The sequence below is a fragment of the Leiobunum rupestre genome, chromosome 2 (genome assembly GCF_980474605.1).
Source record: "Leiobunum rupestre chromosome 2, qqLeiRupe1.1.hap1, whole genome shotgun sequence".
Taxonomy (NCBI): domain Eukaryota; kingdom Metazoa; phylum Arthropoda; class Arachnida; order Opiliones; family Sclerosomatidae; genus Leiobunum; species Leiobunum rupestre.
Window position 1 is genome coordinate 85010985 of NC_143385.1, and position 15581 is coordinate 85026565.

General features: G+C 28.3%; 1 protein-coding gene across 2 annotated transcripts in view; it reads left to right on the plus strand.

Annotated features, from left to right (window-relative positions):
• The window catches only part of LOC149959860 (potassium voltage-gated channel subfamily KQT member 1-like), an 87896-nt gene that overhangs the window by 36324 nt on the left and 35991 nt on the right, over nucleotides 1–15581 (plus strand). For both annotated transcript variants that reach the window (XM_090166563.1, XM_090166564.1), the window contains exon 3: nucleotides 2755–2856. In XM_090166563.1, the coding sequence (XP_090022689.1) occupies nucleotides 2755–2856 (102 nt within the window). The remainder of the gene's footprint in view (nucleotides 1–2754; nucleotides 2857–15581) is intronic.

A 15581-nucleotide genomic window follows, 5' to 3' on the forward strand; every position in this document is an offset into this window, starting at 1 on the left:
TTTCGATTGAGTTCATTATCCCTTTAAGCGCAAGGCGAATGTCTGGGAACAGGGCGGCTGCAATATGTTGACAGGCCAAAATCCTATTCCAGACTGAAACATTGAACTGAAATTTCTGGAAACGCGAATAACTTGAAATAAAATGTAATTTCGGAAAGCAAACGTTCTAGGAAATAAAACCAAATTGTGAGGAACTTCTAGAAAAATCGTTATTTTAATATAACTATTTTGCTTAGTTTTTAGTTTTATGTCTCATATTTCGAATTTTTATCGTTAGTGGCTTCATATTTTTCAAGTCAAGTCAAGTATAATAATTACTTAACTAATACCAAAACTCAAAATACTTTAAGTTGTAGGTTAATAATGTTTCTCAGTTGTGGTCTACTTTAATATTTTACAGGAATAGGCTTAATTTAATAAATTTAAGGACTTTAAGCCCCGAAATTTTTCTTCAATAGAGTCCTTTTAGGCACTATTTTGGGCCTCCAAATTAAAATTAAACGTCTAGACTAAAATCTTCAATTTTCTACAGTACATTGAAGTAAGGAATTACTTGAAACTTTATCTTTATTAAGTACATGCTAAAGGTTATATAGTGATTATATAACTCTGGAAATTTTACCTTTTAAACTTTTAATTGGGTTGACTTCAAGTTTATAGTTTCTGTTAATAATCAAGTTTTATATTTTTTGTTAAACTTGACTGAAATTCAGAACCTGCTTTAAAGTTATGCCGAAGACTGTTTAAAAAAATGATTTTCGTGGGTTCGAGTCTCGGAGGTCACTGAAATCAGTTTATTGAAATCCAAAGTTTATTTTTCATAGATTACATTATTTAAAGGGAAAATATAACTCAAATTTTTGAGCAATTTCAATTAGAGATAACTTTGTCAAATGCAACCGCAAGGTGGTCACAGGTCATGGACAACAAAGAAATCAGGGATTTATTTGAAAAAAGGCTTAAATAATCTAAGAAAATACGGGGCAATTTACAAATATGCCTAAATAGTCAGGGAAAAGACAGGGATTTTGAAAATATGCCTACAAAGTCAGGGAAAGGTCAGAGACTTTGAAAATATGCCTACAAAGTCAGGGAAAGGTCAGAGACTTTGAAAATATGCCTAAAAAGTCAGGGAAAGGTCAGAGACTTTGAAAATATGCCTACAAAGTCAGGGAAAGGTCAGAGACTTTGAAAATATGCCTACAAAGTCAGGGAAAGGTCAGAGACTTTGAAAATATGCCTACAAAGTCAGGGAAAGGTCAGAGACTTTGAAAATATGCCTACAAAGTCAGGGAAAGGTCAGAGACTTTGAAAATATGCCTAAAAAGTCAGGGAAAGGTCAGAGATTTTGAAAATATGCCTAAAAAGTCAGGGAAAGGTCAGAGACTTTGAAAATATGGCTAAAAAGTCAAAGAAAGGTCAGAGACTTTGAAAATATGCCTAAAAAGTCAGGGAAAGGTCAGAGACTTTGAAAATATGCCTACAAAGTCAGGGAAAGGTCAGAGACTTTGAAAATATGCCTAAAAGTCAGGGAAAGGTCAGAGACTTTGAAAATATGCCTAAAAAGTCAGGGAAAGGTCAGAGACTTTGAAAATATGCCTACAAAGTCAGGGAAAGGTCAGAGACTTTGAAAATATGCCTACAAAGTCAGGGAAAGGTCAGAGACTTTGAAAATATGCCTAAAAAGTCAGGGAAAGGTCAGAGACTTTGAAAATATGCCTAAAAAGTCAGGGAAAGGTCAGAGACTTTGAAAATATGCCTACAAAGTCAGGGAAAGGTCAGAGACTTTGAAAATATGCCTACAAAGTCAGGGAAAGGTCAGAGACTTTGAAAATATGCCTACAAAGTCAGGGAAAGGTCAGAGACTTTGAAAATATGCCTACAAAGTCAGGGAAAGGTCAGAGACTTTGAAAATATGCCTACAAAGTCAGGGAAAGGTCAGAGACTTTGAAAATATGCCTACAAAGTCAGGGAAAGATCAGAGACTTTGAAAATATGCCTAAAAAGTCAGGGAAAGGTCAGAGACTTTGAAAATATGCCTAAAAAGTCAGGGAAAGGTCAGAGACTTTGAAAATATGCCTAAAAAGTCAGGGAAAGGTCAGAGACTTTGAAAATATGCCTACAAAGTCAGGGAAAGGTCAGAGATTTTGAAAATAAACCTAGGGTAGGGAAATTGAAGAATTTATCTGATTATTTTTTAGTCTTGTTAACCAATTAACAAATTATGAATGTGATAATTTCCTAGCTATACTACGGTTGGCAAACTGATCTCTGGTGAAAAGGAAATGGTTTAGAAAGGTACAATAAATCACTTAAGCAACTTCCCATCGATTTGTACGCATAAGTACAGAATGTTCACCATTTATATCGATTACATTTATTTCTTAAAACTAGTTTATCTTTATGCCTTTATCATTAAATTTTTAGTGTATTGTTACGAGCAAACAGATATATCTTCATAAAATTAAAATCAATATTAAAATTCCATTATAAAATATAAAATGAAATGACTTTGAATTTGAAACGTGTCATTTGGTGATCAAATGATGATCAAGTCAATGCATGACGAACTTTAACTTTTGTTTTTTTGATGGTGTGGAAACTTAAATTCCGTTATATAAGAAATGGATCATGGTTCTGCGTATAATAGTGCTTCCAACTTGAGTACTGTTTGCTGCATGTGAACGTTGTAATCAATGTTGCATTGTTGATGTTTTTTTCAAGGGCTAAGTGGGAAAACCGTTACGCTTTCAGGGAAGGGATGCGCCGCAACTTAAAGATGACATTTCAGGGTAAAGTCTACAACTTCCTCGAGAGGCCGACGGGATGGAAATGTTTCGTCTATCATTTCACGGTGTAAGTATAGCCGCAATCAGGAATTCATACTCGCTACTAGGAATGATTTGCCCTGGTATTTTTTCGATCTGGAGGAACGTTGTGGGTAATGAAGGGGCAAATGGGTTGATTAATGGATTAATTATTGATTAAACGGATTAAATAAAAATTTTAATGATTAAATCGAGATTTGAAATATTAAATCGAGATTTGAATGATTAAATCGAGATTTGTATGATTAAATCGAGATTTGAAAGATTAAATCTAGATTTGAATGATTAAATCGAGATTTGAATGATTAAATCGAGATTAGAAAGATTAAATCGAGATTTCAGTGATTAATCGAGATTTGAATGATTAAATCGAGATTTTAATGATTAAGTCGAGATTTGAAAGATTAAATCGAGATTAGAAAGATTAAATCGAGATTTGAAAGATTAAATCGAGATTTGAAAGATTAAATCGAGATTTGAATGATTAAATCGAGATTTGAATGATTAAATCGAGATTTGAAAGATAAAATCGAGATTTGAAAGATAAAATCGAGATTTGAAAGATAAAATCGATATTTGAAAGATTAAATCGAGATTTGAAAGATTAAATCGAGATTTGAATGGTTAAATCGAGATTTGAAAGATTAAATCGAGATTTGAAAGATTAAATCGAGATTTGAAAGATTAAATCGAGATTTGAATGATTAAATCGAAATTTAAATGATTAAATCGAGATTTCAGTGATTAAATCGAGATTTGAATGATTAAATCGAGATTTTAATGATTAAGTCGAGATTTGAAAGATTAAATCGAGATTTGAAAGATTAAATCGAGATTTAAATGATTAAATCGAGATTAGAAAGATTAAATCGAGATTTGAAAGATTAAATCGAGATTTGAAAGATTAAATCGAGATTTGAATGATTAAATCGAGATTTGAATGATTAAATCGAGATTTGAATGATTAAATCGAGATTTGAAAGATTAAATCGAGATTTGAATGATTAAATCGAGATTTGAATGATAAAATCGAGATTTGAAAGATTAAATCGAGATTTGAATGATTAAATCGAGATTTCAGTGATTAAATCGAGATTTTAATGATTAAGTCGAGATTTGAAAGATTAAATCGAGATTAGAAAGATGAAATCGAGATTTGAAAGATTAAATCGAGATTTGAATGATTAAATCGAGATTTTAATGATTAAGTCGAGATTTGAAAGATTAAATCGAGATTTGAAAGATTAAATCGAGATTTGAAAGATTAAATCGAGATTTGAAAGATTAAATCGAGATTTGAATGATTAAATCGAGATTAGAAAGATTAAATCGAGATTAGAAAGATTAAATCGAGATTTGAATGATTAAATCGAGATTTGAATGATTAAATCGAGATTTGAAAGATAAAATCGAGATTTGAAAGATAAAATCGAGATTTGAAAGATAAAATCGATATTTGAAAGATTAAATCGAGATTTGAAAGATTAAATCGAGATTTGAATGGTTAAATCGAGATTTGAAAGATTAAATCGAGATTTGAAAGATTAAATCGAGATTTGAAAGATTAAATCGAGATTTGAATGATTAAATCGAAATTTAAATGATTAAATCGAGATTTCAGTGATTAAATCGAGATTTGAATGATTAAATCGAGATTTTAATGATTAAGTCGAGATTTGAAAGATTAAATCGAGATTTGAAAGATTAAATCGAGATTTAAATGATTAAATCGAGATTAGAAAGATTAAATCGAGATTTGAAAGATTAAATCGAGATTTGAAAGATTAAATCGAGATTTGAATGATTAAATCGAGATTTGAATGATTAAATCGAGATTTGAATGATTAAATCGAGATTTGAAAGATTAAATCGAGATTTGAATGATTAAATCGAGATTTGAATGATAAAATCGAGATTTGAAAGATTAAATCGAGATTTGAATGATTAAATCGAGATTTCAGTGATTAAATCGAGATTTTAATGATTAAGTCGAGATTTGAAAGATTAAATCGAGATTAGAAAGATGAAATCGAGATTTGAAAGATTAAATCGAGATTTGAATGATTAAATCGAGATTTTAATGATTAAGTCGAGATTTGAAAGATTAAATCGAGATTTGAAAGATTAAATCGAGATTTGAAAGATTAAATCGAGATTTAAATGATTAAATCGAGATTAGAAAGATTAAATCGAGATTTGAAAGATTAAATCGAGATTTGAAAGATTAAATCGAGATTTGAATGATTAAATCGAGATTAGAAAGATTAAATCGAGATTAGAAAGATTAAATCGAGATTTGAAAGATTAAATCGAGATTTAAATGATTAAATCGAGATTAGAAAGATTAAATCGAGATTTGAAAGATTAAATCGAGATTTGAAAGATTAAATCGAGATTTGAATGATTAAATCGAGATTTTAATGATTAAATCGAGATTTGAAAGATTAAATCGAGATTAGAAAGATAAAATCGAGATTTGAAAGATTAAATCGAGATTTGAAAGATTAAATCGAGATTTGAATGATTAAATCGAGATTTGAATGATTAAATCGAGATTTGAAAGATTAAATCGAGATTTGAAAGATTAAATCGAGATTTCAGTGATTAAATCGAGATTTCAGTGATTAAATCGAGATTTCAGTGATTAAATCGAGATTTCATTGATTAAATCGATATTTGAATGATTAAATCGAGATTTTAATGATTAAATCGAGATTTGAAAGATTAAATCGAGATTAGAAAGATAAAATCGAGATTTGAAAGATTAAATCGAGATTTGAAAGATTAAATCGAGATTTGAATGATTAAATCGAGATTTGAATGATTAAATCGAGATTTGAAAGATTAAATCGAGATTAGAAAGATTAAATCGAGATTTGAATGATTAAATCGAGATTTGAATGATTAAATCGAGGTTTGAAAGATAAAATCGTTATTAAAATGATTGTAGGGTGATTGAAATGAATTTATCGTGATTAAACTGATAAAATCGGTGTGGAAAAGATGTAATCGTAATTAAAACGATGAAATTATTATTAACATAATTAATCTATGATTAAAATGATTAAATCACGATTAAAAATTTAATAATTTAATCGTGATTATGATGACGCTCTAAAGTATCGTCAGCCGGTCCTCGTATATTTCCAAATCTCTTTCTATCCGCGAGTTTGGGCAAGGACTTCTTATTAAGGTGTTACAAGCGAACAACTCAAACCCGAAACGTTCCCCCGTAGAAGTTATGCGTGGGTAAACATTCCGGATAGAACGTATGAGTGACTGGTTCTCGTTACCTGCACTTTTGCACTTGCATCGAAGATTATATGGATTCCAAGAACACAGTAGAAACCAAATAAACTCTTTAAATGGACCAGCGAAATTTTCCATTAATATAAAGCTTTGGGTCTGTCTTCAATCGCTAGGGCAGCACCTAAACGACCTTCAGGTGACCTATTACCAACACAACCCAGTAACAGGTTTTTCAAAAATTAAATTTTTACCAAAAGTACAAGAAAACTAGACTTTGGTCGGTGAACAAACTAGCACCGATGAAAATTAGTATTAGTATTAGTGGAATTTTCGCCATCTTGGAAAATGGCGGTCGAAATTGATAAATTTACACAACTTTGTTTCTACATATCCTATTGACATGTAGTAAAGTATAATACGTTTATTTATAACTGCGTAATATATAACGAACCTGAAGCTCATTCATTAGGAAAACACCATTTGGAAATATGCCTCAAATTCTATAAGAGCACAAATTTTCAGTTGTGTGATATTTTGGGTAGCCAAATAGTGAAAGGGTTTTTTTGGCTCGTTTCCTGAAATATATGTCACTCGTGTTAAAGGGCCACAGAATTATGGAAATTGGGCTTGAAAAATGCCAATTATTACTCGTTGGGTCTGCCGTAGGGGAGGAGCTAACTGAAATCCGGGCCCAATTTTTTAAATGGTATTGTTGCCCTTTAATAATAAAAATACCCTTAAAATCGCTCGCATTACAAATATTTGAAATGTATTTACGTTTCTAGATAATAATATGTAATATATCAGGGTTCATACAGACCTGGAAAACCTGGAAATGTCAGGGAATTAGTTTGTCGACAGAAAAGTCAAGGAAATTCCAATTTTTTTTAATGAAAATCAGGGAAATCCAAGGCATTTATGAGGATCCAGAATGGTTGCCCTTAAAAGTACTAATTTACATCAATAAATGTTTGTTAATTAAAGATTCGACTTTATTACTTCTCTTATATATTATACGATGGAACCAATTTAGTTTAAATATCAATCATGAAATAAGTGAAAATGTTGATGAAGTTAGCAATGACGTGGAGAGTTACGATCGGGAAATGTTGGAAACTTAATCAGATAAAACCTGACTTTTTATTGAGGTTATCTTGCACATGGAAATATTAGATAAATATCAGTGTTAAAACCAGGAAATATTAGATAAATACCAGTGTTAAAACCAGGAAATATTAGATAAATACCAGTGTTAAAACCAGGAAATATCAGATAAATATCAGTGTTAAAACCAGGAAATATTAGATAAATATCAGTGTTAAAACCAGGCAATATCAGATAAATATCAGTGTTAAAACCAGGAAATATTAGATAAATATCAGTGTTAAAACCAGGCAATATCAGATAAATATCAGTGTTAAAACCAGGAAATATTAGATAAATATCAGTGTTAAAACCAGGAAATATTAGATAAATATCAGTGTTAAAACCAGGAAATATTAGATAAATATCAGTGTTAAAACCAGGAAATATTAGATAAATATCAGTGTTAAAACCAGGAAATATTAGATAAATATCAGTGTTAAAACCAGGAAATATTAGATAAATATCAGTGTTAAAACCAGGAAATATTAGATAAATACCAGTGTTAAAACCAGGAAATATTAGATAAATATCAGTGTTAAAACCAGGCAATATCAGATAAATACCAGTGTTAAAACCAGGAAATATTAGATAAATATCAGTGTTAAAACCAGGAAATATTAGATAAATATCAGTGTTAAAACCAGGAAATATTAGATAAATATCAGTGTTAAAACCAGGAAATATTAGATAAATACCAGTGTTAAAACCAGGAAATATTAGATAAATATCAGTGTTAAAACCAGGCAATATCAGATAAATATCAGTGTTAAAACCAGGAAATATTAGATAAATATCAGTGTTAAAACCAGGAAATATTAGATAAATATCAGTGTTAAAACCAGGAAATATTAGATAAATATCAGTGTTAAAACCAGGAAATATTAGATAAATATCAGTGTTAAAACCAGGAAATATTAGATAAATATCAGTGTTAAAACCAGGAAATATTAGATAAATATCAGTGTTAAAACCAGGAAATATTAGATAAATACCAGTGTTAAAACCAGGAAATATTAGATAAATATCAGTGTTAAAACCAGGCAATATCAGATAAATATCAGTGTTAAAACCAGGAAATATTAGATAAATATCAGTGTTAAAACCAGGAAATATTAGATAAATATCAGTGTTAAAACCAGGAAATATTAGATAAATACCAGTGTTAAAACCAGGAAATATTAGATAAATATCAGTGTTAAAACCAGGCAATATCAGATAAATATCAGTGTTAAAACCAGGAAATATTAGATAAATATCAGTGTTAAAACCAGGAAATATTAGATAAATACCAGTGTTAAAACCAGGAAATATTAGATAAATATCAGTGTTAAAACCAGGCAATATCAGATAAATATCAGTGTTAAAACCAGGAAATATTAGATAAATATCAGTGTTAAAACCAGGAAATATTAGATAAATATCAGTGTTAAAACCAGGAAATATTAGATAAATATCAGTGTTAAAACCAGGAAATATCAGATAAATATCAGTGTTAAAACCAGGAAATATTAGATAAATATCAGTGTTAAAACCAGGCAATATCAGATAAATATCAGTGTTAAAACCAGGAAATATTAGATAAATATCAGTGTTAAAACCAGGAAATATTAGATAAATATCAGTGTTAAAACCAGGAAAAATTAGATAAATATCAGTGTTAAAACCAGGAAATATTAGATAAATATCAGTGTTAAAACCAGGCAATATCAGATAAATACCAGTGTTAAAACCAGGAAATATTAGATAAATATCAGTGTTAAAACCAGGAAATATTAGATAAATATCAGTGTTAAAACCAGGAAATATTAGATAAATATCAGTGTTAAAACCAGGAAATATTAGATAAATACCAGTGTTAAAACCAGGAAATATTAGATAAATATCAGTGTTAAAACCAGGCAATATCAGATAAATATCAGTGTTAAAACCAGGAAATATTAGATAAATATCAGTGTTAAAACCAGGAAATATTAGATAAATATCAGTGTTAAAACCAGGAAATATTAGATAAATATCAGTGTTAAAACCAGGAAATATTAGATAAATATCAGTGTTAAAACCAGGAAATATTAGATAAATATCAGTGTTAAAACCAGGAAATATTAGATAAATACCAGTGTTAAAACCAGGAAATATTAGATAAATATCAGTGTTAAAACCAGGCAATATCAGATAAATATCAGTGTTAAAACCAGGAAATATTAGATAAATATCAGTGTTAAAACCAGGCAATATCAGATAAATATCAGTGTTAAAACCAGGAAATATTAGATAAATATCAGTGTTAAAACCAGGAAATATTAGATAAATACCAGTGTTAAAACCAGGAAATATTAGATAAATATCAGTGTTAAAACCAGGAAATATTAGATAAATATCAGTGTTAAAACCAGGCAATATCAGATAAATATCAGTGTTAAAACCAGGAAATATTAGATAAATATCAGTGTTAAAACCAGGAAATATTAGATAAATATCAGTGTTAAAACCAGGAAATATTAGATAAATATCAGTGTTAAAACCAGGAAATATTAGATAAATACCAGTGTTAAAACCAGGAAATATTAGATAAATATCAGTGTTAAAACCAGGAAATATTAGATAAATATCAGTGTTAAAACCAGGCAATATCAGATAAATATCAGTGTTAAAACCAGGAAATATTAGATAAATATCAGTGTTAAAACCAGGCAATATCAGATAAATATCAGTGTTAAAACCAGGAAATATTAGATAAATATCAGTGTTAAAACCAGGCAATATCAGATAAATATCAGTGTTAAAACCAGGAAATATTAGATAAATATCAGTGTTAAAACCAGGCAATATCAGATAAATATCAGTGTTAAAACCAGGAAATATTAGATAAATATCAGTGTTAAAACCAGGAAATATTAGATAAATACCAGTGTTAAAACCAGGAAATATTAGATAAATATCAGTGTTAAAACCAGGCAATATCAGATAAATATCAGTGTTAAAACCAGGAAATATTAGATAAATATCAGTGTTAAAACCAGGAAATATTAGATAAATACCAGTGTTAAAACCAGGAAATATTAGATAAATATCAGTGTTAAAACCAGGCAATATCAGATAAATATCAGTGTTAAAACCAGGAAATATTAGATAAATATCAGTGTTAAAACCAGGCAATATCAGATAAATATCAGTGTTAAAACCAGGAAATATTAGATAAATATCAGTGTTAAAACCAGGAAATATTAGATAAATACCAGTGTTAAAACCAGGAAATATTAGATAAATATCAGTGTTAAAACCAGGAAATATTAGATAAATATCAGTGTTAAAACCAGGCAATATCAGATAAATATCAGTGTTAAAACCAGGAAATATTAGATAAATATCAGTGTTAAAACCAGGCAATATCAGATAAATATCAGTGTTAAAACCAGGAAATATTAGATAAATATCAGTGTTAAAACCAGGCAATATCAGATAAATATCAGTGTTAAAACCAGGAAATATTAGATAAATATCAGTGTTAAAACCAGGCAATATCAGATAAATATCAGTGTTAAAACCAGGAAATATTAGATAAATATCAGTGTTAAAACCAGGAAATATTAGATAAATACCAGTGTTAAAACCAGGAAATATTAGATAAATATCAGTGTTAAAACCAGGCAATATCAGATAAATATCAGTGTTAAAACCAGGAAATATTAGATAAATATCAGTGTTAAAACCAGGCAATATCAGATAAATATCAGTGTTAAAACCAGGAAATATTAGATAAATATCAGTGTTAAAACCAGGAAATATTAGATAAATACCAGTGTTAAAACCAGGAAATATTAGATAAATATCAGTGTTAAAACCAGGAAATATTAGATAAATATCAGTGTTAAAACCAGGCAATATCAGATAAATATCAGTGTTAAAACCAGGAAATATTAGATAAATATCAGTGTTAAAACCAGGCAATATCAGATAAATATCAGTGTTAAAACCAGGAAATATTAGATAAATATCAGTGTTAAAACCAGGCAATATCAGATAAATATCAGTGTTAAAACCAGGAAATATTAGATAAATATCAGTGTTAAAACCAGGCAATATCAGATAAATATCAGTGTTAAAACCAGGAAATATTAGATAAATATCAGTGTTAAAACCAGGAAATATTAGATAAATACCAGTGTTAAAACCAGGAAATATTAGATAAATATCAGTGTTAAAACCAGGAAATATTAGATAAATATCAGTGTTAAAACCAGGCAATATCAGATAAATATCAGTGTTAAAACCAGGAAATATTAGATAAATATCAGTGTTAAAACCAGGCAATATCAGATAAATATCAGTGTTAAAACCAGGAAATATTAGATAAATATCAGTGTTAAAACCAGGCAATATCAGATAAATATCTATGTTAAAACCAGGAAATATTAGATAAATATCAGTGTTAAAACCAGGCAATATCAGATAAATATCAGTGTTAAAACCAGGAAATATTAGATAAATATCAGTGTTAAAACCAGGAAATATTAGATAAATACCAGTGTTAAAACCAGGAAATATTAGATAAATATCAGTGTTAAAACCAGGCAATATCAGATAAATATCAGTGTTAAAACCAGGAAATATTAGATAAATATCAGTGTTAAAACCAGGCAATATCAGATAAATATCAGTGTTAAAACCAGGAAATATTAGATAAATATCAGTGTTAAAACCAGGAAATATTAGATAAATACCAGTGTTAAAACCAGGAAATATTAGATAAATATCAGTGTTAAAACCAGGAAATATTAGATAAATATCAGTGTTAAAACCAGGCAATATCAGATAAATATCAGTGTTAAAACCAGGAAATATTAGATAAATATCAGTGTTAAAACCAGGCAATATCAGATAAATATCAGTGTTAAAACCAGGAAATATTAGATAAATATCAGTGTTAAAACCAGGCAATATCAGATAAATATCAGTGTTAAAACCAGGAAATATTAGATAAATATCAGTGTTAAAACCAGGCAATATCAGATAAATATCAGTGTTAAAACCAGGAAATATTAGATAAATATCAGTGTTAAAACCAGGAAATATTAGATAAATACCAGTGTTAAAACCAGGAAATATTAGATAAATATCAGTGTTAAAACCAGGCAATATCAGATAAATATCAGTGTTAAAACCAGGAAATATTAGATAAATATCAGTGTTAAAACCAGGCAATATCAGATAAATATCAGTGTTAAAACCAGGAAATATTAGATAAATATCAGTGTTAAAACCAGGAAATATTAGATAAATACCAGTGTTAAAACCAGGAAATATTAGATAAATATCAGTGTTAAAACCAGGAAATATTAGATAAATATCAGTGTTAAAACCAGGCAATATCAGATAAATATCAGTGTTAAAACCAGGAAATATTAGATAAATATCAGTGTTAAAACCAGGCAATATCAGATAAATATCAGTGTTAAAACCAGGAAATATTAGATAAATATCAGTGTTAAAACCAGGCAATATCAGATAAATATCAGTGTTAAAACCAGGAAATATTAGATAAATATCAGTGTTAAAACCAGGCAATATCAGATAAATATCAGTGTTAAAACCAGGAAATATTAGATAAATATCAGTGTTAAAACCAGGAAATATTAGATAAATACCAGTGTTAAAACCAGGAAATATTAGATAAATATCAGTGTTAAAACCAGGCAATATCAGATAAATATCAGTGTTAAAACCAGGAAATATTAGATAAATATCAGTGTTAAAACCAGGAAATATCAGATAAATATCAGTGTTAAAACCAGGAAATATTAGATAAATATCAGTGTTAAAACCAGGCAATATCAGATAAATATCAGTGTTAAAACCAGGAAATATTAGATAAATATCAGTGTTAAAACCAGGAAATATCAGATAAATATCAGTGTTAAAACCAGGAAATATTAGATAAATATCAGTGTTAAAACCAGGCAATATCAGATAAATATCAGTGTTAAAACCAGGAAATATTAGATAAATATCAGTGTTAAAACCAGGAAATATCAGATAAATATCAGTGTTAAAACCAGGAAATATTAGATAAATATCAGTGTTAAAACCAGGAAATATCAGATAAATATCAGTGTTAAAACCAGGAAATATTAGATAAATATCAGTGTTAAAACCAGGCAATATCAGATAAATATCAGTGTTAAAACCAGGAAATATTAGATAAATATCAGTGTTAAAACCAGGAAATATCAGATAAATATCAGTGTTAAAACCAGGAAATATTAGATAAATATCAGTGTTAAAACCAGGCAATATCAGATAAATATCAGTGTTAAAACCAGGAAATATTAGATAAATATCAGTGTTAAAACCAGGCAATATCAGATAAATATCAGTGTTAAAACCAGGAAATATTAGATAAATATCAGTGTTAAAACCAGGAAATATCAGATAAATATCAGTGTTAAAACCAGGAAATATTAGATAAATATCAGTGTTAAAACCAGGCAATATCAGATAAATATCAGTGTTAAAACCAGGAAATATTAGATAAATATCAGTGTTAAAACCAGGAAATATCAGATAAATATCAGTGTTAAAACCAGGAAATATTAGATAAATATCAGTGTTAAAACCAGGCAATATCAGATAAATATCAGTGTTAAAACCAGGAAATATTAGATAAATATCAGTGTTAAAACCAGGAAATATCAGATAAATATCAGTGTTAAAACCAGGAAATATTAGATAAATATCAGTGTTAAAACCAGGCAATATCAGATAAATATCAGTGTTAAAACCAGGAAATATTAGATAAATATCAGTGTTAAAACCAGGAAATATCAGATAAATATCAGTGTTAAAACCAGGAAATATTAGATAAATATCAGTGTTAAAACCAGGAAATATCAGATAAATATCAGTGTTAAAACCAGGAAATATTAGATAAATATCAGTGTTAAAACCAGGCAATATCAGATAAATATCAGTGTTAAAACCAGGAAATATTAGATAAATATCAGTGTTAAAACCAGGAAATATCAGATAAATATCAGTGTTAAAACCAGGAAATATTAGATAAATATCAGTGTTAAAACCAGGCAATATCAGATAAATATCAGTGTTAAAACCAGGAAATATTAGATAAATATCAGTGTTAAAACCAGGCAATATCAGATAAATATCAGTGTTAAAACCAGGAAATATTAGATAAATATCAGTGTTAAAACCAGGAAATATCAGATAAATATCAGTGTTAAAACCAGGAAATATTAGATAAATATCAGTGTTAAAACCAGGCAATATCAGATAAATATCAGTGTTAAAACCAGGAAATATTAGATAAATATCAGTGTTAAAACCAGGAAATATCAGATAAATATCAGTGTTAAAACCAGGAAATATTAGATAAATATCAGTGTTAAAACCAGGCAATATCAGATAAATATCAGTGTTAAAACCAGGAAATATTAGATAAATATCAGTGTTAAAACCAGGAAATATCAGATAAATATCAGTGTTAAAACCAGGAAATATTAGATAAATATCAGTGTTAAAACCAGGCAATATCAGATAAATATCAGTGTTAAAACCAGGAAATATTAGATAAATATCAGTGTTAAAACCAGGAAATATTAGATAAATACCAGTGTTAAAACCAGGAAATATTAGATAAATATCAGTGTTAAAACCAGGAAATATTAGATAAATACCAGTGTTAAAACCAAGCAATATCAGATAAATATCAGTGTTAAAACCAGGAAATATTAGATAAATATCAGTGTTAAAACCAGGAAATATTAGATAAATATCAGTGTTAAAACCAGGAAATATTAGATAAATATCAGTGTTAAAACCAGGCAATATCAGATAAATATCAGTGTTAAAACCAGGAAATATTAGATAAATATCAGTGTTAAAACCAGGAAATATTAGATAAATATCAGTGTTAAAACCAGGCAATATCAGATAAATATCAGTGTTAAAACCAGGAAATATTAGATAAATATCAGTGTTAAAACCAGGCAATATCAGATAAATATCAGTGTTAAAACCAGGAAATATTAGATAAATATCAGTGTTAAAACCAGGAAATATTAGATAAATATCAGTGTTAAAACCAGGAAATATTAGATAAATATCAGTGTTAAAACCAGGCAATATCAGATAAATATCAGTGTTAAAACCAGGAAATATTAGATAAATATCAGTGTTAAAACCAGGCAATATCAGATAAATATCAGTGTTAAAACCAGGAAATATTAGATAAATATCAGTGTTAAAACCAGGCAATATCAGATAAATATCAGTGTTAAAACCAGGAAATATTAGATAAATATCAGTGTTAAAACCAGGCAATATCAGATAAATATCAGTGTT